This window comes from Notolepis coatsorum (genome assembly GCF_963971535.1).
Source record: "Notolepis coatsorum genome assembly, chromosome: 11".
NCBI classification, from domain to species: domain Eukaryota; kingdom Metazoa; phylum Chordata; class Actinopteri; order Aulopiformes; family Paralepididae; genus Notolepis; species Notolepis coatsorum.
The window spans coordinates 88134641-88160167 of NC_140175.1; the positions used below are offsets into that span (position 1 = coordinate 88134641).

Sequence of the window (25527 nt, forward strand, 5' to 3'; positions counted from 1 at the left end):
AAAAAAAAAAAAAATTGTTTTCTTTTTAATTCCAAGCTTCGAATTAAAATCGAAGCTCGGCCCCGAAGCTTCGATTGCCAAAAAAAAATCGAAGGTCAGCCCTAGTATCAGTATATGTCTTCTTTGACATGCCCAGAAAGACACTCAGCCCTTCTTCTTGGGGAGCGTACAGGCCACTCAGCTGGCCAGACCACTTGAGAAAACTCCAGATGCTCCAGACACTAGCCGGGGATCAGCGACTTTCAACCATGGTCCGTGTACTAAGGTCCAAGTCAGAGAGAAAACGCTAAATGGTCAAAATTGTCTATTTTTACGTCTTCATTTAGATAACGTGATAGAAGAACAAGTTGGACATTCACTACATGGACTGACCATCGAGGCATTCAACGATCCTTCTAGCTAACGCTAAGCTTCCAATGAAGACAGTCACGGAAAAGTTATGTTATTACTTAGGCATTTCCCCGGACACTCATTCACATTACTTAACAACGTCAAACAGCTTAGATGTTACCCCAAGTCGGGGAAAACATGCACAGAAAGAATATGTTTATCTCAACCCGACGGAAACTATTGCATCAAGCGCTTACATGGTTATTAGGCGCTAATATTTTCCTATTGAGCGGATTATCAGAGGTTTACACGACCCCTCTCAACCTGAAAATTATATCTATCTATCTATCTATCTATCTATCTATCTATCTATCTATCTCTCTCTCTCTCTCTCTCTCTCTCTCTCTCTCTCTCTCTCTCTCTCTCTCTCTATCTATCTATCTATCTATCCCAGGTACCTAGTGATGGAGCTGATGGATGCTAACCTGTGCCAGGTGATTCAGATGGAGCTGGATCATGAGAGGATGTCCTACCTGCTATACCAGATGCTGTGTGGCATCAAGCACCTCCACGCAGCTGGCATCATCCACAGGGTAGGACACCTAGGGCTCCCATCATCCATCCTCTATTCCGCCGTGACCCATAAATGGAAAAATTGTCACCATATTTGTAAGGCCGTTCCAAAGCTGTTGGAAATGCAAAGCGGAGGATGTGTCCTCATGCGGAAGTGTTTCCCCGAAAGTCTCTGATGTAGGCCGCTGAGCGTATGAAGCTCCTCCCACAGACATCCCTTCAAAATGGCACGTGAGGGAACAAGGATGGTCCATCCCTTCTAAGCACATTAATTTCCTCCACCTCTTGTCCCTGCATCTCTTCCTTCCCACGAGTCTTTGGAATGGATCTGGAATGGATCAGTGAATCGCATGGCGTGTTAGACACACAGTCACTACATTTGCTGTGAACATTCATGACGCCTAGAGGAACAAACCCATTGATCACGTCATGACCTCACATTTACATTTTGTCATTTAGCTGACGCTTTTATCCAAAGCGACTTACATGTTTATAATAATGCAGGACCTCTTTAGGGGGGTCTTTATTCGGCATGCAACGAACTGGACATGCAATTGGAGCGGCACACACACACCGGGATACACACACACACATGCATTGTCTTTTTCTCAGTCGCCGATGCGATTGAGTCTCTGCGCCTGACCCATCCCGTCGTCCTTCCCCCCATGGGCAGCCGGGAGCAGATAGGGCGTCAACGTGAGCCGCGCCCCGGGGACCAATCCAAGTGCTCCTGTCCGTCTTCGTCAAGGACGCCACAGTGTTAGCGGTCTGTTGTTGTGCATGTTTTACCATTGGGTTTATCTTATCGGGGGGAAACCCTTGCGAGCACGGGGAGAACATGCAAACTCCACACAGAAAGGCCTGGGAGATACCCCACCTGAGTACCTGGCATCATGGAAACCTGGTCCCCAAGCTGGAATCGAACCCTGAACCTTCTTGCTGTGAGGCGACAGTGTTAACCACTACACCACTGTGCCGCTTGTTTTGTACGACAAGTAAGCAGGAAGGGTACAACTCTTATCAGCTGAGTAACAATGTTCATCAAAGTGTTGAGTGCTACAGTGTAGGTTAGTATATTAGGACAAGTGCATGACAGTAAGATTAGTTAGGGTTCGTTTATTTATTTTTTTCAGATATTGTGTCTTTAGTCGCCGGCGAAAGATTGAAGAAAGACTACATTTTCTGTGAACATTCATGACGCCTAGAGGAACAAACCTATTGATATTGATCACGCCATGACCTTTACATTTACATCAGCTAGGAGAGAATTCTCACGTGTGTCTGAACGCGCTGCATGGCGGACAGGAGAGACGTGACCGCTATATATATTCATGGGGTATCACTGCGCCCTTTACGTGCACCTTACAAAAGCAGCCCTAGGCCAAACTGAGAACTAGGTATCTTGAAAGGTAAGGGTTGGATTGCCATATAAATTGCTGTGCACATTCTCCTCTAGCGCCCCCATCAGGTCAAACCTTCTATTTTCAAATGAGCATACACAGTATGTGCTGACTGTTGAGACTGACGATATTAGCAACTCTTGTTTATGTCACCTATACCCAGTAAATGATGCATGTGAAAGAAATGGAAAAGTGGGGAGATTGTTAGACCTGTATTGAGTGCATTCTTCTAGTTTTACACAGTATCTGCCCCTGGTCAGTGCAGGATAGGTCATCTGGTTCAGTGCAGGATAGATCATCTGGCTACTCGTTACACAGGAAGACCATTTGAGAATTATTAAGAATGTCTGACCACTAAGTGTCTGACTCTTAACCACCAAAACCTGCACGGACTACAATGTATATGATACCATGTATATCATGCCAGTTAGGGGACCTTGTGTATACTGCGCCTCATACTGTTTACCTTTACTCTTACTCATAGTATATATTCAGATAACATTTTTGTATTGCCTATATTTTTTGAGAGTAATGTATAATATAACCGATAAGGCATACAGACCCTCATCTGCACCTTTGTTTACACTTTATTTTTCTCATATCTTTGCCTATATTTATGTCTTTCTACTATTACCCTGCCCATACCTGTACCTCCCTGCTATGATGCCCGAATTTCCCCAAGGGGATCAATAAAGGAATCTCTTATCTTATCGTATCTTATCTTATCTTATCGTATATCTTATCTTATCGTACTACTATTCTATCAGGGTATTTCTCTACTTCTTTGTAAAAGTAAAGGTGCACTGTGCAGCCTCTGTCTCACCATTCAGTGCTGGTTCTGTTGTGTCCAGGACCTGAAACCAAGCAATATAGTGGTGAAGTCAGACTGCACCCTGAAGATCTTGGACTTCGGCTTGGCCAGGACCGCGGGGACCAGCTTCATGATGACCCCATACGTGGTGACCAGATACTACAGAGCTCCGGAGGTCATCCTGGGCATGGGCTATAAAGAAAATGGTGAGCTTTAACTGATGTGTTAGTGTGTGTGTGTGTGTATGTAATCGTATGTGTGCTCGTGTGCATTCTTTAACTAATTAACATTATTGCTCTCTCAGAAATCGTTATTGACACAAAAAACCAAGTTCACAGTTCTCCTATGCTGTCATCTTCTCAGAGACATTAGTGTTTGAATGTGTCTTTGTAAAAACGTCATTCTCGAACATGTTCGTAAGTATCTTTGTAACTATCTTTGTAAAAAGTTCGTACTAACAAATGTACGAAAATCCTCCTCCGGATTCCTGAACGCGTGAAACGGTCTCCGTAAGTGGCCAAAATCCTTATAAGGAGAGGCTATCCATTGCGTATGCTCCGTGCTGACCCTTATGGGGGAAATATTCAACAGCCGGTAGTGCAAAAGCAATTTGCGACTGATCAAATTGCGATTAGATTATATTCAAATGTATTGCCATTGTACAGTACAAGTACAATACAACATCCAACCAGAGTGCAAATGTAACAGTAAAGTGCAATAGTAACATACAATGCACATGTGATGAAACTGGTAAAAGGCTTAATTTGGGACAAATAGTTGGCGATTGCGTTCAAGTCGATTCTACAGACATCCTCGGAATAAAATAATTATAATAAAGATAAATACGACAATATTTGTATCATTAACAATTACGTTTTGCATTTATAGTCATGAATGAATGAGGCATCGTGAGCATTATACACACACACTGCAAGCTAAATAAAAAACCAATTGCGCGGATATAGTGGAATAGACTAAGAATATATTAACAAATTCCATATTTCTATAGCTTATTAACGATGCAGCAGCTGTTGCAGGATATTGTGAGGATACTGTACATACACCATCGCCATCAGCGGTGACTGGTCAGTTCAGGGACCGTTCACAACTGCACATGGTCACTCGTCTGAACGGCTTGTCAAATGGCGTTTTGTATTTTTCATGTTTCGTATTGTAACTCGAGAATGGAATCACGCAATAGGTTGAGTTAGGTGACGATGGGAAAGGAGCAAATTAAACTTTTCAACAATTTATTGGTTGACCGGCGAAAACGCAGCCTGGAGCCGACAGATGAGGGCAAAGTGCCACGACGTGCGTGTGAGTGCGTGATGGCCCGAATACGGGCCGTCCGATCCTTAAGTGGTTGGCTGCAGTAGGCAACTTCAGATAAATTAGAGTGAGTTTACCTGCCCAGCCAAAATAGAGCAAGCTCTGCATAACAAGCTCATGCACGTGCAACAAAGGTTTTCCACAGACTTTTGGAATGGCCAAAAACATCTGATTGGTTAACTTATTGATGCAGGAAGCTGTTGTTTTTGGCCAATCAGATGCATCGGAAAACTAAAGTGGTCCGCACACGGCGGGCGATTTTTGCCAGGCTACCGATTTTTTAAGCGAGACGACCGACAGAATTCTATCGCCTCCATTGTTATGAATGAGAGAAGCCACACGGCAGGAGATTTTGAAGTGACGGTCGCGCAGCTATTTCTGTCGCCTGGCTAAAAATCGCCTCGATCCTATTTTTTTAGGCGACGGCAGGCGACACAGCAAGGACAATGAGGAAATAACATGACTTCTACAGTAGAAGTAGTACAGAAGTTCTACTGGTGTATCATTTGTACACCATTAATTTATCAATACATTCATCGATCAATAACCTACGTATTATTACCATGCTACTTATGTTCATTATTATTAACAGGAACAATTTAAATAAATAACGTTAGTTGGAGAAGCTATAGTGGCCGCTTGTCATTAACTAATAAATGAACAATGCGCCACGATGCACCTACTAGATGTTTTTATACTCGGGTAACAAAAGAAGTTGTGGATGTTGACAGAGTTTAATGTCCAGGCTGCAGCTGATGTGGTTTATAAGGTTTATTGTCCAAAGAAAATGATGGTTGAGAACAGAACAGCGTCTTCAGTGAAAAAACATTCTCTTTCAGCTGCATAACAATACTTGTCCAATCAGTGGTAGTGAACGTATTGTAGCGATCAGTCATGCAGTAATGTCAGGAAGAATGAGGAGAGGTTGTATTTGTATAGGTGGTTTAATTCCAGCTCAATATGGGTTTAGTTCCCTCGTAATGCACAACACAGCTACCTGCTAATACGCTCGCTTCACAACAACCTAACGTCCGGTCCGTCCTCCCATATCTCCCTCCGGGGGGAAACAAGTAACCACACCCCCAGCTAGACAGAGCGACACATAATAGCTTATTATACCTGTGAACGGTCGGCTCTGGTGTGGGGGGCCAAGCGATTGTCGTTGAGCGACAGCCGATCGCATCGCCAGGCGACGTCGCTCGCCCGCCGTGTGCGGACCACTTAAGACCACCATTGCGTTCCTCGTGCAAAACCACCTGCCGATCAGATGAAATATTTTCGACTCTTTTGAATTCAGCTTAAAGCTGCTGCTGCCCCTGGGCGTCTGTGGAAAACCTTTGTAGCGTGTGCACAGGCTTGACAAGTGATACAGAGCTTGCTCTATGCTGAGCAGGTAAACTCACTCATTTAATTCTCAGACGTTGCTGCAGCTTTAAGGTGTGTAAACTATCATGTAATTTGTACTATTTGAATGGATGCTAGCCTGAGCTGTGGCTCATTGGCTATATATTCCTACCATGAATGAACACACCAGGCCTGGATGCCTATATGCTAATACCAACGCAGTTGTGCGTTTTGCTAATCTGATTGGCCACTGACGTTTCTGGTCATGTGACATGTGCACCAATCGTGGGACGGCAAGTTCTTTCGACGGTTAAGCTTAGGCACTCTTTCGAAGTTGGTTAAGGTTAGAGTTTGTCTTAGAGCGTGACGGCAAGTTCTTTCGACAGTTAAGCTTAGGCACTCTTTCGAAGTTGGTTAAGGTTAGAGTTTGTCTTAGAGCATGGCGATAGAACGCCAGGTAGTTTGCAGGCTGTTCGACGCGGAAATGGGCAAAGACACAGCTCGTCACGCTATTGGGCGCACATGTCACATGACCAGAAACGTCAGTGGCCAATCAGATTCGCAAATCGCACAACTGCGTTGGTATTAGCATAGACGCGGCCTGGATGGGCTAGGAGACCTGTAGGCTATGGATTTCCTGACACTAGTTAGGCCTCTCGAGGCACCGCTTCTCAGTCTCTCTGCTCCTTCGTTGCTCTCTTGTTCTTTCTCGCTCTCTCTCTTTCTTTTCCATGGTATCGATGTGCTGTATGTCTCTCTCACTAATTATTTCCTACATTGAGTAACAGCTGCCTCCTAATCACTGTTTCCTTCCCCGCTCAGCAGACTAGGCTTGTCTAACGCTAACTTTGGCTTGTCTTTCTCTCCCTCCCTCCCTCCCTCTCTCTCACTGTCTCTCTCCTTTCTCACACTCCTTCCTTGCCTCACCCCCCCCACCCTCTCCCACCTCTGTACCTGCAGTGGATATATGGTCGGTGGGGTGCATTATGGGAGAAATGGTGCGCCACAAAATCCTGTTCCCCGGGCGGGACTGTATCCTTGATAAACACAGAGCACTTGCCATATTTTCTGATGGTAACACCCTTTACTTATTAACCAGCCAATCAAGTGCTCTCTGTCGAGGCGCCTTCCAAACAGAACGAGATGATTCGACGCAACGACCAATGTGATACTGAATCTGAATTTATAACACAGTCTCATCAGAAAACATAAATAAAGTACTTATCGACCACAGGAAAATAGGTACATAATGTACGTTATGTTATAGCCATAAGTCATATATTTACTTATTGTATAAGTAATATAAATAAATGTTGTATCCACGAAAGTCCAAAACAAAGCCATTGGGAATCAAACTAACAATGATTGTGGTCACGATCACCACCAGACTAAGCCACCAACCCACCCTGATACAAACACTATGATGATGATTTATTTTAATGTTTAACAATTATGGTTAAGATAGAAAGTTATAGTTATGGTTAGTTTACGGTTTACGGCTAAGGTTAGGGTTAGGGTTATGGTTAGTTTATGGTAACAGTGTGGTTAAGGTTAGGGTTATGGTTAGTTTATGGTAACAGTGTGGTTAAGGTTAGGGTTATTGTTAGTTTAAGGTTAAGGTTAGGGTTAGTTTAGTGTCCCGGGTTCGTTCCCCAGCAGAATTTGAATACCTGTATGTGATATATATTCAAGTTTCAAGTTTTCAAGTTTCAAGTTTCTTTAATAGTTGTCATACAGAAGTACAGAATACTTTTATACAAAATGCTTCTTACTGTTACGCTCCAGAGACTGTGCAAGACAAGATAAGTATGAAATAAAATAACATAGTATAGCATGTAAATTAGAAGTAAAAAAAATGAGGTCACAGTGTTCAGTATAGACATATGTACAATGTTCGATGCAGAATAGACGTTATTATTTGACTTATAGACTTATTTGTAATACGTACACATTGCACATGTTTGTAAATAAGTCAATATATGACTTTTATAATAATATATAATATAATAAAATTATATAAAATAATATAAGATCATATAAATATTATAATAATATACAAATATATATAAAATTATATAATATTTAAAAGCTATTATGTACAATATGGACTTTTCCTGTGGTCGATAAGTACTTTATTTACATATTTTAAGTGAGATCTGGCTGACATGTAATGTTTGATCAGCCTTGTTGTGGAAGGGAAAGGGTGTTGGATGGATAGTTTGTGCCTCGAGCTTGATGTGTAAAATAACCTGCCTCCTACGACGCGCTCAGATGTCCCAGAGGTTCTGGAGAGCTCCTGAGATTGTTTTCGCCGGCACGTTAGCGTCGAACCATCTGATGTAGGAAAGAACACAATGTTCCTACTTTGTATTTTTTTTTTTTTTTTACAAGGCTTTCGTCGGCTGGCCAAGTTCCGATGATATACAGACGGATCGGTTTTTGCTTTGTTCACATTCTTTGCAGGGCTATAACTTTTTTAATTGTATTGCTAAATTGACATTACTATGGCCCATTCAACATCGATTAACTATCGTTCAGGATGTAGGAACGTTTTACTTTTTCATTCACACATTCATACGAAAATACCGTCTAGAGTATAAATATGTTTTTATCGTTTTCTGCAGTATTTCCCAGAATGTGAGATATAGGCACAAATGCATATATTAGATCATCAAATGCAGTTTGATACCGATCGACGCTATATTAAAAATGTCAACTGTACATGGTCCTAAACGGTATGACTGATCATGCGCGGGTGAACGGAGGGGGGGGGGGGGGGGGTCGTTTATAATTCCGTGATAGTCGTTAGATGCTTCATGTAGTATGGGTGATATATTGATCAGAGCAGTTTGTATCGAAAATGATAAACAAAAACGCTGAAACTCACGTCAGTCTCCTCGTACCGTTGGGCGATGAGAGTGGAGCAAACAGATCCCAGTTATGTGGTGGGGATCTAGGCGATCCATTTCCGGTTTGTATATTACTAATACACGCCCAAATCATGTAGATTATTGAGTTATGGCAAAGATCCATATCCACGGTGTGTGTATTGAGTCCCGCGACGATAAACGAGTGGCCGGACGGAATAGGGAGACGCACCGGGATCACAAGAGATCCACTTCCGGTTGCAACTCGCCGATCAGCCACCAGGTGGCAGTATTGAAGTGTTGCAGAGTTGTGCTGGCTCACACAGCATCCGACAAGGCTCCGTGAGTGAAATATGAATACCATGGCGAAAATATGAAATTATGATCAGAATCACGTCGTACGCCGTTATTGGCAGAATTCGCATGAACTTGAAACCCGTTGTACGACGTTATTGGCGGGGAAAGGGTTAACAGCCTCACCGTTTATACACATGTCTAAAGTAGTGTGTATACAGTCCGAAGACCGTTCCCGATTAACCATATTCTCACCACGGCCATTCTTATGTTGCGCTCGGGTTGGATAACCCTGAAAAGGAATCCCAACCTGAGCATCACACGAGAGAAAAATGGCCGCCGTGTGAATATGGTCTATGCTTGGCCTTAAAGGGATACTTGGATACTTAATTTTTTTTAAATTTTCAATCAGTTATTACGCAGTAAACCTCCCTGCGGCTTGTGGCACCACTTGCGTTCAACGAGGAAAACATTCCATTTTAACTGAGGGTTCAAATGTATTTTCAAGTCAAGTCAAGTGTTCCTCCATTGATCCCCTCGGGGTAATTCTGGTGTTGTAGCAGCATGGTGGGACGGGGGAGGGAAGGTACAGGCTGGGAAAAAAAGATAATAGAAACAAAAACGATAATATAAAGGTTTTCTCTGCATTATGACGAGCGTCTGCATGAAGAAAACCAAGTGGAATGACAATGTGGAGGTGTTTCCTTCTCAGCTCTCTGTTTGGTACCGAGGTGTCGCCGTAGTGATTCTAACCCAACCCAGCTCACATCTGGCTGGCTCTGTAACACATGCACGTCACTGTCTATTACACCTGATCCTTATTAATACATCATACCATAACATGCATCATACAGTAACCTGCCAATGCGTAATCTTCTCCTGGTGAACCTGCTTGAATGGTCATGATGACAAAGAAAGGCGTCCTCTTGTTCAACCCCATATTTCGACACCCCCTTGGGTTTTTCTTTCTTTCTTTCTTTCTTTCTTTCTTTCTTTCTTTCTTTCTTTCTTTCTTTCTTTCTTTCTTTCTTTCTTTCTTTCTTTCTTTCTTTCTTTCTTTCTTTCTTTCTCTCTCTCTCTCTCTCTCTCTCTCTCTCTCTCTCTCTCTCACTGAATATTAAAGTGTGTGTTAATTGGAGTATTTCTGGAGTGCTGTCTGGAATGTATTCCTATAGAGAGAGTTCATATCCTGTGCCCCCAGGGTTACTGCTCTCAGTGGGGGGGGGGGGGGGGGGGGGGGATATACACCCTGCTGGGTCTTGCATGTGTGTGTGTGTGTGTGTGTGTGTGTGTGTGTGTGCATGTGTGTGCATGTATGCAGGGACATCAGTAATTAGTTACCAACCATGCTCTTGAGGGAGAGTGGATGGGTGGGTATTTACTGCTCCTACACAACCATTACACTAGTAATTATTCATTTATTCATTCACTGGTGATTCATTCACCCCCTTGGTATTATTTGCTAAATATGATGTGCAAAACCTATTTTAAGTTAGTTAATTAATTGTGTTTGACAAGACAATACAACGTGAGCCGTGATTCCATACAGTGACAGTATGAAAACTGACACAATCACATCTGTTCACATAACTGTGAGGATTAGATCATTCCCCGCCACAGGCTTCTTAAGGTACTGTGATGATTGGTCCATTCCCCGCCACACGCTCCGCTCCTTTAAGGTACCGTGTTGATTGATGCATTCCCCGCCACACGCTCCGCTCCTTTAAGGTGCTGTGTTGATTGGTGCATTCCCTGCCACACGCTTTTGGAGCAAGTATCAATTCCAGCGCGCACCTGTCATAGTTTTTGATTAGCGCCCCAGAGGCTTTTTATACTGGGACTTCCCTTCAATCGATGTCGGGTCGTTTTGAATACTTCTGTTTCTGCCTGTTGTTCCCCGTTGCTGTGCCTCGTCTACTCTCCCTCCAGGACATCTGTGGATTGCCGCTGGTGAAGACCTTGTCCCCCGTTTTGAGCTGCGCCTCGTTTACCCGCTTTACTCTTGCGCTTTGGTGAGTTTGAACCAAACCCTTTTTTGGACGATTCTGTTTTGTGTGTTTTGAAGAACACTGAAGAGTTCTATTTTTGCTTACACTTGACTCAGCTAAGTTGTGTGTTAAAGGAGACACTGAAGATTATCATTTGCTTGCACTGGACTCAGCTGGGGTGTGTGTTTAGAAGAGACACAGAAGTTTATCGTTTTTGTTTTGCACTGACCCTCAGCTAAATTGTGTGTTGTGGTGAACACTGAAGATATCGTTTTGTTTGTTCTGGACTCAGCAAGGGAGGAGGAGACCGCACTGCCTCTGTGTGATGTGGACTGTTATTTACCTCTCTCTCTCTCTCTCTTTTCCACCTCGAGTTGAAGCTGGGAGTATCTGCAGAGCCGCTTCAGCGTCAATACCGTTTCCCCACCTCGAACACCAAGAGGATCTGCAGAGCCGCAGATAACTCTGCTGAAGGCAGTCTCCCTTTGTTTCAAGATTGTTGCTTGCTTCTTTTTGACTCTGAAAATAAATACGCCCTAGTATTTGGCTAACTCTGAACTACCTGTCTGTGCCGTGCGTTTGAGGTCGGTTTCAAACCCTAACATTACGACCCGACCATGACGACCTCAGCCGACACAGACAGGGTCAGGGCAGCGTTGGCGGTCCAGATCGAGTTGGTCAACGACCACACCCAACAGTTGGGTGCGGCTGCGGCTGCTTTACAGGACCTCCGGGCCGAGGTCCAGCTTATTCTGGATGCCATTGACACTCTGGCCACCCAGCAGACTACCCAGGGGTATCAGCAGGCTGTTGTTCTGCACCAGCTACAGGCTCTCAGTACAGCATTAAACACTCTGCTTTTAACCCCACCTGTCCCAGGAGTCTCAGCCAGCTCACCACCCGCGGCAGACCTCGCACCTCGGGAGCCCCGTCTCTCCGAACCACGTCTGTTCGAGGGTAACTTCGAGGATTGTGCCACATTCATCATGCAGTGTGAGTTGGTCTTCCTTCATCAACCCAGCCGTTTTTCGTCAGAGGGAGCCCGAGTAGCCTACATGACTAACCTGCTCACGGGCCGAGCAGCACAGTGGGTCACTGCTTCCTGGGCTATGAGGGCCGATTTTTGTTTCTCCTACCCAGACTTCGTGGCAGAGCTCCGAAGGGTTTTCCACCACCCAGCTCGTGGCCAGGACCCAGGAGCTCGGTTGGGCACCTTCCGGCAGGACAGTGGCAGTGTCAGAGACTACTCGCTGGAGTTCAGACTGGCCGCTACGGAGAGCGGTTGGAACGATCAAGCGCTTCGTCTCACCTTCCTGAGGGGGCTCAACGACGCAGTAAGGGACCAGCTCGCGACCCAAGAGGAGCCCGATTCTCTCGAGGGCCTGATCAGCCTCGCTATCCGCATCGACGGACGCCTCCGGGAGAGAAGGCGTGAGCGAGCACGACTAGGACCCTCAGACGTTCCCCAGACCCCCCGTCCTCGGGACCGTTCTGCTGACCGCCCTGCCGCCTCCGTGACTGGTGGGTTTTTTCCCTCCCGAACTGTGACCGAGGAGGAACCCATGCAGCTGGGACGCACCCGCCTTAGCCCGGCCGAACGGGAGTCCAGGCTCAGGTCCGGCCTTTGCCTCTACTGCGGCCGGGATGGACACCGTGTCTCCAATTGCCCTACCCGGCCAAGAAGACCAGGCTCGCCGGGACCCCGGGAGATCCTGGTGAGTCCTGGGTCGGCCCTGGCTCGCGCTGCATGAGCCCCACATCGCCTGGTCCTCCGGCACCATCAGGGGGTGGAGCCCCTCCTGTCATGCCCAGTGTCTTCAGGTGCCGTCCAGTCCTTCGCCCCGGGGTTCCCTTTTTGTCCCCGTCTCCAGCCCCCTCACCGGGCCCCTGCCTCCGTCTCCGGCCCCCCTCACTGGTCCTCTGTCCCCGTCTCCGGTCCCCCTCTCCGGGCCTCTGTCTCTGTCCCCCTCTCCAGTGCCCCTGATCGCCGGCTTCCTTCGGTCCCATCCGGGCAGGCCCGGGCTGAGTGGGTCGCCAGGTGGCTCCCGTGGAGGGGGGGGTACTGTGAGGATTGGATCATTCCCCGCCACAGGCTTCTTAAGGTACTGTGATGATTGGTCCATTCCCCGCGACACGCTCCGCTCCTTTAAGGTACTGTGTTGATTGATGCATTCCACGCCACACGCTCCGCTCCTTTAAGGTGCTGTGTTGATTGGTGCATTCCCCGCCACACGCTTTTGGAGCAAGTATCAATTCCAGCGCGCACCTGTCATAGTTTTTGATTAGCGCCCCAGAGGCTTTTTATACTGGGACTTCCCTTCAATCGATGTCGGGTCGTTTTGAATACTTCTGTTTCTGCCTGTTGTTCCCCGTTGCTGTGCCTCGTCTACTCTCCCTCCAGGACATCTGTGGATTGCCGCTGGTGAAGACCTTGTCCCCCGTTTTGAGCTGCGCCTCGTTTACCCGCTTTACTCTTGCGCTTTGGTGAGTTTGAACCAAACCCTTTTTTGGACGATTCTGTTTTGTGTGTTTTGAAGAACACTGAAGAGTTCTATTTTTGCTTACACTTGACTCAGCTAAGTTGTGTGTTAAAGGAGACACTGAAGATTATCATTTGCTTGCACTGGACTCAGCTGGGGTGTGTGTTTAGAAGAGACACAGAAGTTTATCGTTTTTGTTTTGCACTGACCCTCAGCTAAATTGTGTGTTGTGGTGAACACTGAAGATATCGTTTTGTTTGTTCTGGACTCAGCAAGGGAGGAGGAGACCGCACTGCCTCTGTGTGATGTGGACTGTTATTTACCTCTCTCTCTCTCTCTCTTTTCCACCTCGAGTTGAAGCTGGGAGTATCTGCAGAGCCGCTTCAGCGTCAATACCGTTTCCCCACCTCGAACACCAAGAGGATCTGCAGAGCCGCAGATAACTCTGCTGAAGGCAGTCTCCCTTTGTTTCAAGATTGTTGCTTGCTCCTTTTTGACTCTGAAAATAAATACGCCCTAGTATTTGGCTAACTCTGAACTACCTGTCTGTGCCGTGCGTTTGAGGTCGGTTTCAAACCCTAACAATAACAGCCCGATCTCACTTAAAATATGTAAATAAAGTACTTATCGAACACAGGAAAAAGGTACATATTATAAGTTATGTCATAACCATAAGTAATATATTGATGTATTTACAAAAATGTACAATGTGTACATATTGCAAATAAGTAATATATTGACGTATTTATGTATTTACAAATAAGTCCTTTTTTTTATTTTTTTATTTTTTTTTTACTTTTAACGTTTTCAGAAAATGTTTGAGTTCCCCTGCTGGGGATCGAACCCAGGACACTCACATGGGCGGCAAGAGCCTTTACCTCAAGACTACCGAGACACACTTTTCTGATAGCCTCGTCTAAACCCTAACCTTAACCATAACCCTAACCTTAACCCTAACGTTAACCTTAGCCCTAACTTTCTATCTGTTAAATGTTAAAACGAATCATCATCATAGAATTGCTGTGTTTGTATCAGGGTGGGAGGGTGGATTAGTCTAGTGGTGAGAGCACTTGCACCCCGCCATCACAATCATTGTTAGTTTGACTCCAGTCGTGCTGTTTGTTTTGGACTTTCACTGTTTTATTACATAAACAATAAGTAAATATATTACTTATGGCTGTAACATAACGTACATAACGTTTCCTGTGGTCGATACTATATTATACTATACTATGTATATGTATGTTCATAACCTGATAACGAATATCCCCAAATAAAGAGTAATTACAATAATACCATGGAAGCAGAACTTACAGACTGCAAAACCCAACAGTAAACAAAAAGTGTTTACATGCCTCAGTATTTTAACAAATATTAAAATGCGGGGCGTCACGGTAACGTAGTGGTCAACACTGTTGCCTCCTGATTTGAACCCAATGAGGTGTCATGGAGTCTGCGTGGCCTCCAACCTGTTTGTGTGAGTCTTTCCCTCCGGGTTCTCTGGTCCCACACAAAAAGACATGCATGCTAGGTGGACTCCTCCTGACCATTTTGCTCCCATGTTATGCTCAGGTCAGGTTCCTTTCCACCCTGTTCCCACCTTTGGAAAGGAACCTAACCTGAGCATGACATGAGAGCAAAATGGCCGCCGTGTTAATATCAATTGCCCTTGACCTGGGTACTGATATAACTGGTCCCCGGGCGCGTGTCTGTAGCTTCCCGCTGCTCCTGAGTGGCCAGATAGGTAAAATACAGAGGAATCATTAACCCTTTCACTATACCACACTACAGAAGGTTAACGCTTTCACTACCACACTACAGGCGGTTAACCCTTTGTCGTGTGGCAGTGAAAGGGTTAACCTTCTGTATTGTCGCTGTGAAAGAGTTAACGATTTGGTAGTGTGGTAGAAAGGGTTAATGAAGGATGACTGTACCCCAGCTATCACAGTGGGGATGGAAGCTCTTTGCGGCTACTTTAATCAGCGTTTGCATCATGCACCAACTGAGAGACGGAACACTGCTGAAATAAAGTCTCTCTCACTCAGTGGGACTATGGATATAATCAACTATTGATGGCATTTTCATGATTTATATGATAGAGAACGACCATGAAATGCTTTTGATATGCAGACTAGTAGGGAGTTAGAATGATGAGACTTCGAGGTCAGTGTGTGTGTGAGTGTGTGTGTGTATGTGTGTGTGTGTGTGTGTGTGTGTGTGTGTGTGTGTGTGTGTGTGTGTGTGTGTGTGTGTGTGTGTGTGTGTGTGTGTGTTCGTGTGTGTGTGTGTGTGTGTGTGTGTGTGTGTGTGTGTGTGTGTGTGTGTGTGTGTGTGTGTGTGTGTGTGTGTGTGTGTGTGTGTGTGTGTGTGTGTGTGAGTGAGTGAGTGAGTGAGTGTGTGTGTGCTGAGGCTGGTTGCAGGGTGTGTGTGGTGTGAATGCAGGGCTCTACATCATTGAACATTCAGTCCCTGCAGGATTTATGCTCCTGAGAACTAGAACGCTCCTGCAGTGAGGTGGTTTGTTCTCTCTCTCTCTCTCTCTCTCTCTCTCTCTCTCTCTCTCTCTCTCTCTCTCTCTCTCTCTCTCTCTCTCTCTCTCTCTCTCTCTCTCTCTCTCTCTCTCTCTTTAAATAAATATATATATATATGGTATATATACAGTGTTATTGTACATGCTACCATACAGAGTTAAATGGGTTATAATGCAGGTGTATAAGTAGGTATATAGAAGGATTATATGCAGGTATATTCAGACAGATATTGATATATATATACAGTATATGTGGTATACGTATATATTCCTCTGGTCTAAGACAGTATAAAAACAACACTAACAAGTATTGATAAGACTGAAGCTGCTCCATAGACAATAAATTGTGAACGATATTATAGGTGACACTGAGAGCACCCTGGGGAATGTTCTGAGTTCATAGGCACATGTTCTGTTTAAGAACTGAGATCACTACTATAGATTCAAAAAAAAAAAAAAAAAATTTGGATAAAAAAAAATAACGTCTGCGTGTCCACAAAATCAATCTCCCATTCATTATCAATGCATTTCTTAAGCTTGTTTCTTGACATAATGTAGTGGAATGCCTCTCATCCGGAGTGTTTCCATTTGTTGTTATCCTGTTATTAGTGTGTGTGTGTGTGTGTGTGTGTGTGTGTGTGTGTGTGTGTGTGTGTGTGTGTGTGTGTGTGTGTGTGTGTGTGTGTGTGTGTGTGTGTAGGTGTGTGTGTGTAGTGACTTACAGTAGTATTGTCTTGGCTCACATCTGAAGGCTCTTTGTGCTTTCTTTGGCTAGCAAATTGCCATGACAACATCAATAGTAAACCCTGCAAAGGATCGTAGGAGGTAGAGATGTGTAGCGATGTCGATGGATTTTGACGAGTGTGTGTGTGTGTGTGTGTGTGTGTGTGTGTGTGTGTGTGTGTGTGTGTGTGTGTGTGTGTGTGTGTGTGTGTGTGTGTGTGTGTGTGTGTGGGGGTGTGTGTGTGTGGGTGTTTGTGCGTACATGTGTGTGTGGACTCCAGTGGACATGTGGTCAGTGGGCTGCATCTTTGGCGAGGTGATACGAGGGACAGTGCTGTTCCCTGGAACAGACCGTATCCTTCCACCCTCCCACCATCCTCTAACGTCACTTCACAGACTAGTAGCCTACTGTATCTAACAGACCTGTAGAGAAGGATCTAACATCACAACACAGTCTGCTGTATCTAACAGACCTGTACAGAAGGATCTAACATCACATCACAGTCTGCTGTATCTAACAGACCTGTACAGAAGGATCTAACATCACAGTCTGCTGTATCTAACAGACCTGTAGAGAAGGATCTAACGTCACATCACAGCCTACTGTATCTAACAGACCTGTAGAGAAGGATCTAACGTCACATCACAGTCTGCTGTATCTAACAGACCTGTAGAGAAGGATCTAACATCATATCACAGCCTACTGTATCTAACAGACCTGTAGAGAAGGATCTAACATCATATCACAGCCTACTGTATCTAACAGACCTGTAGAGAAGGATCTAACATCATATCACAGCCTACTGTATCTAACAGACCTGTAGAGAAGGATCTAACATCATATCACAGCCTACTGTATCTAACAGACCTGTAGAGAGGGCTCTAACGTCACAGCCTACTGTATCTAACAGACCTGTACAGAGGGCTCTAACAACACAGTCTGCTGTATCTAACAGACCTGTACAGAAGGGTCTAACGTCACAGTCTGCTGTATCTAACAGACCTGTACAGAAGGGTCTAACGTCACAGTCTGCTGTATCTAACAGACCTGTACAGAAGGCTCTCATCAGGCCTGTGTCGCTGCCATTGGACCAGAACCTTGTATTTCCCAATAGGAGTCAACTTTTCAGAAATGAAGAAAAACAATCTTGTTTTCAGGTTGTATATTTCTGTATATCGTGTATATCTCTGTATATTGTGCATATTTGTGGTTATATATGTTGGGCATTGAACGGCTTTCATGGTCCTATTGTATGGAACCGTGTCAACTGTCGAATCCGTTTTTCACCTGACCTCAGCGACATCCCGTATGAAGGCCGGGTGTATATCAGTACAACATACTCACCCAAATATTTAAAAATATATAATTCTCTCTATAGAGACACGGTCACGAGGCTGGTGGTGACTCACCTCGTTTAATAAGAAAGGGGAACATCACACGCAGAGGTGAACGCTGTGCGTCTCCGCGCCTGACGGCACTGAGAGCAGGAGGAGGTCTAGCTGCAGGACCCGCGCCTGACGGCACTGAGAGCAGGAGGAGGTCCAGCTGCAGGACCCGGGCCTGACGGCACTGAGAGCAGGAGGAGGTCTAGCTGCAGGACTCGGGCCTGACGGCACTGAGAGCAGGAGGAGGTCTAGCTGCAGGACTCGGGCCTGACGGCACTGAGAGCAGGAGGAGGTCTAGCTGCAGGACTCGGGCCTGACGGCACTGAGAGCAGGAGGAGGTCTAGCTGCAGGACCCGGGCCTGACGGCACTGAGAGCAGGAGGAGGTCCAGCTGCAGGACCCGGGCCTGACGGCACTGAGAGCAGGAGGAGGTCGAGCTGCAGGACCCGGGCCTGACGGCACTGAGAGCAGGAGGAGGTCTAGCTGCAGGACCCGGGCCTGACGGCACTGAGAGCAGGAGGAGGTCTAGCTGCAGGACCCGGGCCTGACGGCACTGAGAGCAGGAGGAGGTCTAGCTGCAGGACCCGGGCCTGACGGCACTGAGAGCAGGAGGAGGTCGAGCTGCAGGACCCGGGCCTGACGGCACTGAGAGCAGGAGGAGGTCCAGCTGCAGGACCCGGGCCTGACGGCACTGAGAGCAGGAGGAGGTCCAGCTGCAGGATGCGGGCGGATCGAGCGACTTGCTCAACAGCCGTAGAGACGAACACTAGTGGATGTGAGGAAGAAGAAGAAGAAGAAGAAGAAGAAGAAGAAGAAGAAGAAGAAAAAACTCCCAGTGCTTTTCTGTGCATTGTGTGACCAAAGTACCACAGAGACAAAGAGGAGGTAGTGTGTGTGTGTGTGTGTGTGTGTGTTGTGTGTGTGTCGTGTGTGTGTGTGTGTGTGTGTGGCGTTCCAGCAGGATGAGGTAATGGGGGCTCTCTTCTGATGATCCTGCCAGCCCTACCACCTCCACTGGCACCCCTCTGTGAGAACACAGGCTGAGGGAGGGGGGACACTGGGGTGTTGGAGGAGGAGAGTGGGGAGGGGTGTGTGCGTGTGTGTGTGTGTCTGTGTGTGTGTGTGAGTGGGAGGGGGGGGGGGGTCAGGGAGGATTCGAAAGCACATTCATACACACATAAAGACACACACACACACACACCTCTTTGTTCTGAGATTCAAATGGAATTAAACTCCAAATCCAAACCCCATCAGTGTCACACTGGCAGGTTCAGCTCTGGGTCTCCCGTTATTGTGCGAAGCCCAAGCCCTGCCTTCCAGTTTAACCCAAACACGCATTGGGTTTAGAGAGAACGGGGGGAAAGTAAAGTGGTTCAAACGGCTAGCATCTGATAATAACGTCTTATACATCTATCACGCTTCTAGGACACCAAGGAAATCCTTCCCACCCGAGCATTTGGCGGCGCTCTCTGTAGGGAGATTAACTACTGCCTTTAAGGGAACGAGAGAGGAGAGGAGAGGAGGAGGAGGAGGAGGTGGAGGAGGAGGAGGAGGAGGAGGAGGAGGAGGGAGGGGGGGGCTAAAACATAATAACAAAAGCTGTATTAATAGACTCTTTCTTAAAGCAGACTTAAGCAAGAGAATTACCATTGCAGATGAGGGGTGAGGCTAGGGGTGAAATAGATACAGCGCAGGGCCCGTCTTCATCCCACCTCTGAGAGTAGGATCACTGATCTAGGCACTCAGGACACACACGACTTCTGAGCCAATCGGGTCTCGGATCAGCACTCGCTACTCTCAGACGCTCGCTGTCCGCACGCAACTCACTGTGTGAACCATCTCCGCCTGCGGTTAAAATCAGCTCACGTGTGTCCATAAGGAGGCAGGAGACAGTTGTCTTGATATGACATGTGATTTAGGTGACTTGGTTGTTGTACCCTTGAGCACTTGCGGCAGCTACTGCTATATTCTGTGGTTCATTGGCCTCGCAACGTACTCGTCTGTGTGTTTTATACTAATAGGATGGTTATTATTTCTCGATATCTATAATTATCGAAATTGTTATATAATTCTTTTTTTAAACAACAGATGTATGTTTATTTTGCAGCAATTCTTTGTCATTGCCGCCATCTTTAGTGTTACATCCCCTCACACTCCAGTTCTCAGGCTGCAGCTGGTTTAAAAGCAGGCTTCTCTGCTGGCTGTGGCTCCAGGGGAGTTGAACAGTTCTGGCTCTGCTAGTTTATTTTCGATCTTTTGGCGCTTTTTTGGTGGACAAACCACCGCACATGTGCACCGTGACTCGCGACTGGAGTCTAGTTCTGCTAGCACACATAGCCTACTGTGTACAGACGGTTTCAAACTGTATTTTAAATTAGAAAGCAAACAAAATAAATGGACAAGAGAAAAAGAAATCTGAATTTGGTCAGTATTGTCATTTGGACAAGCAAAGCCATTACTTTAAGTTGCAGGCAAGAAAGACAAGTCTGTCCACTGTCTCTGGTTTTAAACTGCCCTGTTGCAGGTCACCAAAAAAAATAAAACGATTTTTCGATTTTTTTTATTTCGATATTCGATATCGATTATTAAAATATATCGCGATATTTATCGTTATATCGCCCAGCCCTAATCTCTCGCTAAGAACTGTGTGGTCAATGTGGACAATAGCCTCCTAAATGTTCAGTGTTGTTGATCTTGTGCGATTTGAGTTCAGTGTGTCCAGGAAGCTGTTTGTCTAACAGTCCTGGTGGATCCTGGTTGATATAGAACTGTTTATTCACAGGTTGCTTCAGTACTGAGTCTGTGAGGCAGGTTCCTATTACAGTCTCATTTGAGTTTCATTATTATCAGTCCCACCTTCCATGAATAAGACATGATCAGTAAAGATTTGTACTCTTTGTAAAGATCCACCCCAAAACAGAATCCACATGCTATTCCAGTGATGCTGGACAGTTAAGTCATATACATAGACAACTGCTATTCCAGTGGTGTTGGACAGTTAAGTCATATACATAGACAACTGTCTCCCTAAGCTTGAATCAGAGCGTTAAGACTTGAATCGGTGATGAATTAGTGACCAACTTTGTGGGTTTATAGAAGTTTTGCCTCAGCTTTTATATCCAAATGAGCTTGATTGTAATGTAGGTCTAACAGCTCTGAATGATAAAATGTGCCCATATCCCAGTATAATCACCATGGTTACTGTCATAGTGTCCTCATATCCCAGTACAATCACCATGGTTACTGTCATAGTGTCCTCATATCCCAGTACAATCACCATGGTTACTGTCATAGTGTCCTCATATCCCAGTACAATGAATGAATGAATGAATGAAAACTTTATTAACAGATTGCAGAATGGGTACAATACAGTACTGCTCAATACACACAATTGTTAAGGGGATGCAGACCTGAGAAAGACGTTTGTCTTGTTTCCATCAGGGTCCCCCATTTTCAATTCATATAGAGTATACAATCACCATGGTTACTGTCATAGTGTCCTGGGAGTTAAGTCACCATGGTTACTGTCCTGTCCTAATGTCCTGGAATTGTTCCACTATTCACCGTCTATTGATGACATCATCACTAGAATCTTGTCTCTGTGAATTTAAGGAGAGACTTGTTCATATTCACACATTGAAACTGAGGTTAACATGTGTGAAATCGATCTTAGGGTGGATTTCCCCAAATGTCCCCCCTTTAATGTGAGTGTCATCTTGTAGTAAAACAGTCAAAGAACACTGACAGATAGCAGGGTCTAGTGCCTTGTCTCCACTAGCCAAGGGTTTTTAAAACCTGGCTGGACCCTGGCTGAGACATTACACCTTTCACAACCTGGCCAAAGTTGGCTGGGACTGTTGTAATCGTCATGGTTTAGCTTGTGTACACCACAGTTGGTGGTGTGGATTTTCAAACGTTGCCTAGCAACTGGAGAGTTTACAAGAAACACAATGGAGACACACATCCCAACCATGCCATACCAAACCTGGCCACCGCTAGCCCCAGCCAGGCTGAACGTACCGTAGCTAATGGAGACATGGCATATATGTGTGTAGGCACGAAATGTTTTCCTTAACCCCTTCCGCCCAACGTCAGACATTGACCAATGGAACAAGGTGATTGAGCAGCTGGGCACGCCCACGGCAGAGTTCATGAAGAAGCTGCAGCCCACGGTGAGGAACTATGTGGAGAACAGGCCTAAGTACGCCGGCCTCACCTTCCCCAAGCTGTTCCCCGACTGCCTCTTCCCCGCCGACTCCGAGCACAACAAGCTCAAAGGTGAGAACCTCCACCCGTCACTCTACTGTCACTCGTTCAATTCAGTTCTTTATTTCAACTACTCCATACAAATTATTGAGGGCATGTCGAGCATACAAACAATACATGATACATAAATACAATAAAAAATATGTAATAATAAACAATACAATATACAATAAGTGTAATCATAACAAAAAATTTGTACAATCAATTGAAATAATTACGGATGATGGTGGAATGGTTGGTGATCGAGGATCTAAACTGACCAAAGAATACCAAATTATTGAGCCTTAGAGTTTGTCATAATGAGGTTCCATGTGTCTGGAGCACAGACGCTAAATGCACACTTCCCAAGTTCAGTACAAACTCCGGGTGCTTTGAGTGTAAGAGCCAGTCATTGGAATGTGTACCATAGGGTCCAGACGTCCACTCGAGCACTGTACTTTTATCAATTATGGGAAATCTTCTTCAGAGACGAGAAGATACAAATGTCCTCTCTGTGCTGTTCAGTAGAAAGGTAAACGCATGTCCCATAATGTTGGCGTTGCCCTTTAACAGCGCTGCTCTGAATATACTTGAACCATGTATTGGAGCTTCCTCTGTCTTTTTCTTTGTACTGTAGTGGTGGTGGTGGTGGTGATGGTTGGGTTTAATTCATTAATGTCATATTTTCTCTAGGAGTAGTGGCAGTGCTCTTGCTGTATATAGAGGAAAGGCTGTGATGTACTACACTGACTGTATGAGGACTTTTCCAGAGACAAAAACACTAAAAAGGGCACTCCCTTGAAAATAACCATTGGATCAATACTGCATAATCCATGCCGGCCTGTGTGAGAGTTGGCCTAGGCACGAGCTTCGCTTAGGACATCGGGGACCGTTTGATTAAATTACGTATTGAAATTGTCTCTTTAGGACACCTCTTCAGCCAGGAAACTGATGGCCAGCTATGTTTAGTGAAGTGACACATTTGATTTTGATTTCTCAATATTGGCACCGATGACACTTGGCTCCATAGGGATACACTTAAGGTAGAATCTGGATTGTTGTCAAACAGTGACCCCTAGGCAAGAGAGCCCTGGCATTGCGCTTTGTTTACATCTTATGTTTTGGTCTGATGTGTGGGGTTGGGATAGTGGAAGAGTTGCTATTGCTGGAAACACCGCAGGTCAGGAGAAATACACAGAATAATAACTTACTATAGAACTACAAATATAATTACCATTTAACTATAAACATGATGTGCAAAACCACAGTTTTCCCCACATTTACCTAGTATACATGCACGTCTCTTGAACCTGTGTGTGTGGTTTTCTGATATAAAACACATTCAGTATTTCTAGCCTGATGTCATACGGTCACATAGTTAAATACACAAGGAACAAGGAATAATAAAACAAGACAAGACAAACAAGACAATACAATACAATACAATATACAATACAAACTAGGGATGTTCGATATTGTCTTTTTTACCGATACCGATATACCGATATTGTCCAACTCTTAATTTCCGACACCGATATCAACCGGTATCAACCGATAAATAAAGGTTAAATAAATGTAAAAAATAAACAAATACATAATTTCCGATATCACATTTTAATGCCAATATCGTCCGATAATATCGGTAGGCCGATAATATCGGACATCCCTAATACAAACAATACAATACAATACAATACAAGACAAACAATACAATACAATACAATACAAGACAAGACAAGACAAGACAAGACAAGACAAGACAAGACAAGACAAGACAAGACAAGACAAGACAAGACAAGACAAGACAATACAATACAAACAATACAATACAATACAATACAAGACAAACAATACAATACAATACAATACAAGACAAGACAAGACAAGACAAGACAAGACAAGACAAGACAAGACAAATCAAATCAAATCAAATCAAATTTATTTATAGGGCCCGACAACACACGTTAATGTCCCCATGGGCCGTACAGGTCTTCTTTAAACAAGTCAAGAAGACAACATAACAATAAGTCAAGAACAGAACAAGAACACCATAGGGTCCAAACATTTTTTAGATGAATGCAAATAAATGAAAGAATGCAAGCACTCCCAGACATACCCCACGCGAAGGTAAGGAAAAACTCACTAAAACCTAACAATAGGGAAAAAAAAAGCTCCACAGGCAATGTGGAGGAGAGAAACCTTAGAAGGGCCGTTCAAGGGGGGATCTCCCTTCTTAGATGTCGGTGATAGTAGTGTTGCAGACGGACAGTTGGTAAGCATGCACTCATGTGTGTAGTGAAACACAGATGAGTGCATGCAATAGCAACTGTACATTTTGAAAAATTAAAGATATAGCTAAAAGCGATAGCAACTGAACATTTTGAAAGATTAAAGATAGAGTTGATAGCGGATCTATTTGAGGCACAGGGGCGGCGCAAGAGGGTCACGTCCTCCCCGTCTTAGTCACGGGACATTCAACACTCCGGTCGTTGCTCAGGGACAGCCGGAGACAGGGGGAAGGGGGGTGGCGCAGAGAGGGTCGCGAACTCCCCGACATCATCGCGGGACATCCGGCACTCCGGTCACCACTACGAGACCTCCGAAGACAGGGGGGCACGCAGAGGGGGTCGCAATCTCCCGGCTTTCGTCACGGGACGTCCAACACTCCGGTCAACACTCCAGGACAGCAAGTCATAGGAAGACAGGGAGACGGGACAGGCGTTAGACAGCTCATGAGATTGTAGTAGGCGGACATAGCAATAGATACAAGTGGTAGGCATATATGTGAATGGAGTAGATATATGAAGTAAGCGTATTATGTGAATAGAATAGAAGTACTTAACCCAGCAATGAAACCGCGTTGACTGTTAATCTGTTAACAGTCTGTTAATCAGTTGACAGGACCACGGACAGACGGCGGTGAATAACTGATCCAATGCCTCGGAGGTGCATGTAGAGCAGTCACTACAAGCTTGGCCAAGACCCCGAGGCATCCATCACCTTGGTCAGCGCCAGGAGACGGGTACTCAGAGAGAAAGGGGAGGGAGGGGGGGAGGGGGGGGGGGGGGGGGGGGGGGGGGGGGGGGAGAGGGGGGGGGGGGGAAGAGTTAGAGAGTTCCCATGTTTGTGGTGCTGCAAAGGAGCAGACATGTAGTACCCTGTAGTGCCATGTAGTACCCCGTAGTGCCATGTAGTACCCTATAGTACCCCATAGTGCCATGTAGTACC

The 25527-nt window shown here is 45.3% G+C and overlaps 1 protein-coding gene across 11 annotated transcripts in view; it reads left to right on the top strand.

Moving 5' to 3' along the window:
• Positions 1–25527, top strand: part of mapk10 (mitogen-activated protein kinase 10) — a gene marked incomplete at both ends in the record, with an annotated part of 88948 nt that overhangs the window by 33290 nt on the left and 30131 nt on the right. For 5 of the 11 annotated variants that reach the window (XM_084324444.1, XM_084324439.1, XM_084324447.1 and 2 more), the window contains 4 exons: positions 785–923; positions 3155–3320; positions 6748–6819; positions 22150–22332. In XM_084324444.1, the coding sequence (XP_084180570.1) occupies positions 785–923; positions 3155–3320; positions 6748–6819; positions 22150–22332 (560 nt within the window). Of the gene's footprint in view, positions 1–784; positions 924–3154; positions 3321–6747; positions 6820–16950; positions 17023–22149; positions 22333–25527 lie in introns of all 11 variants that reach the window. The other 6 variants (XM_084324446.1, XM_084324445.1, XM_084324440.1 and 3 more) reach the window with 2 other exon arrangements.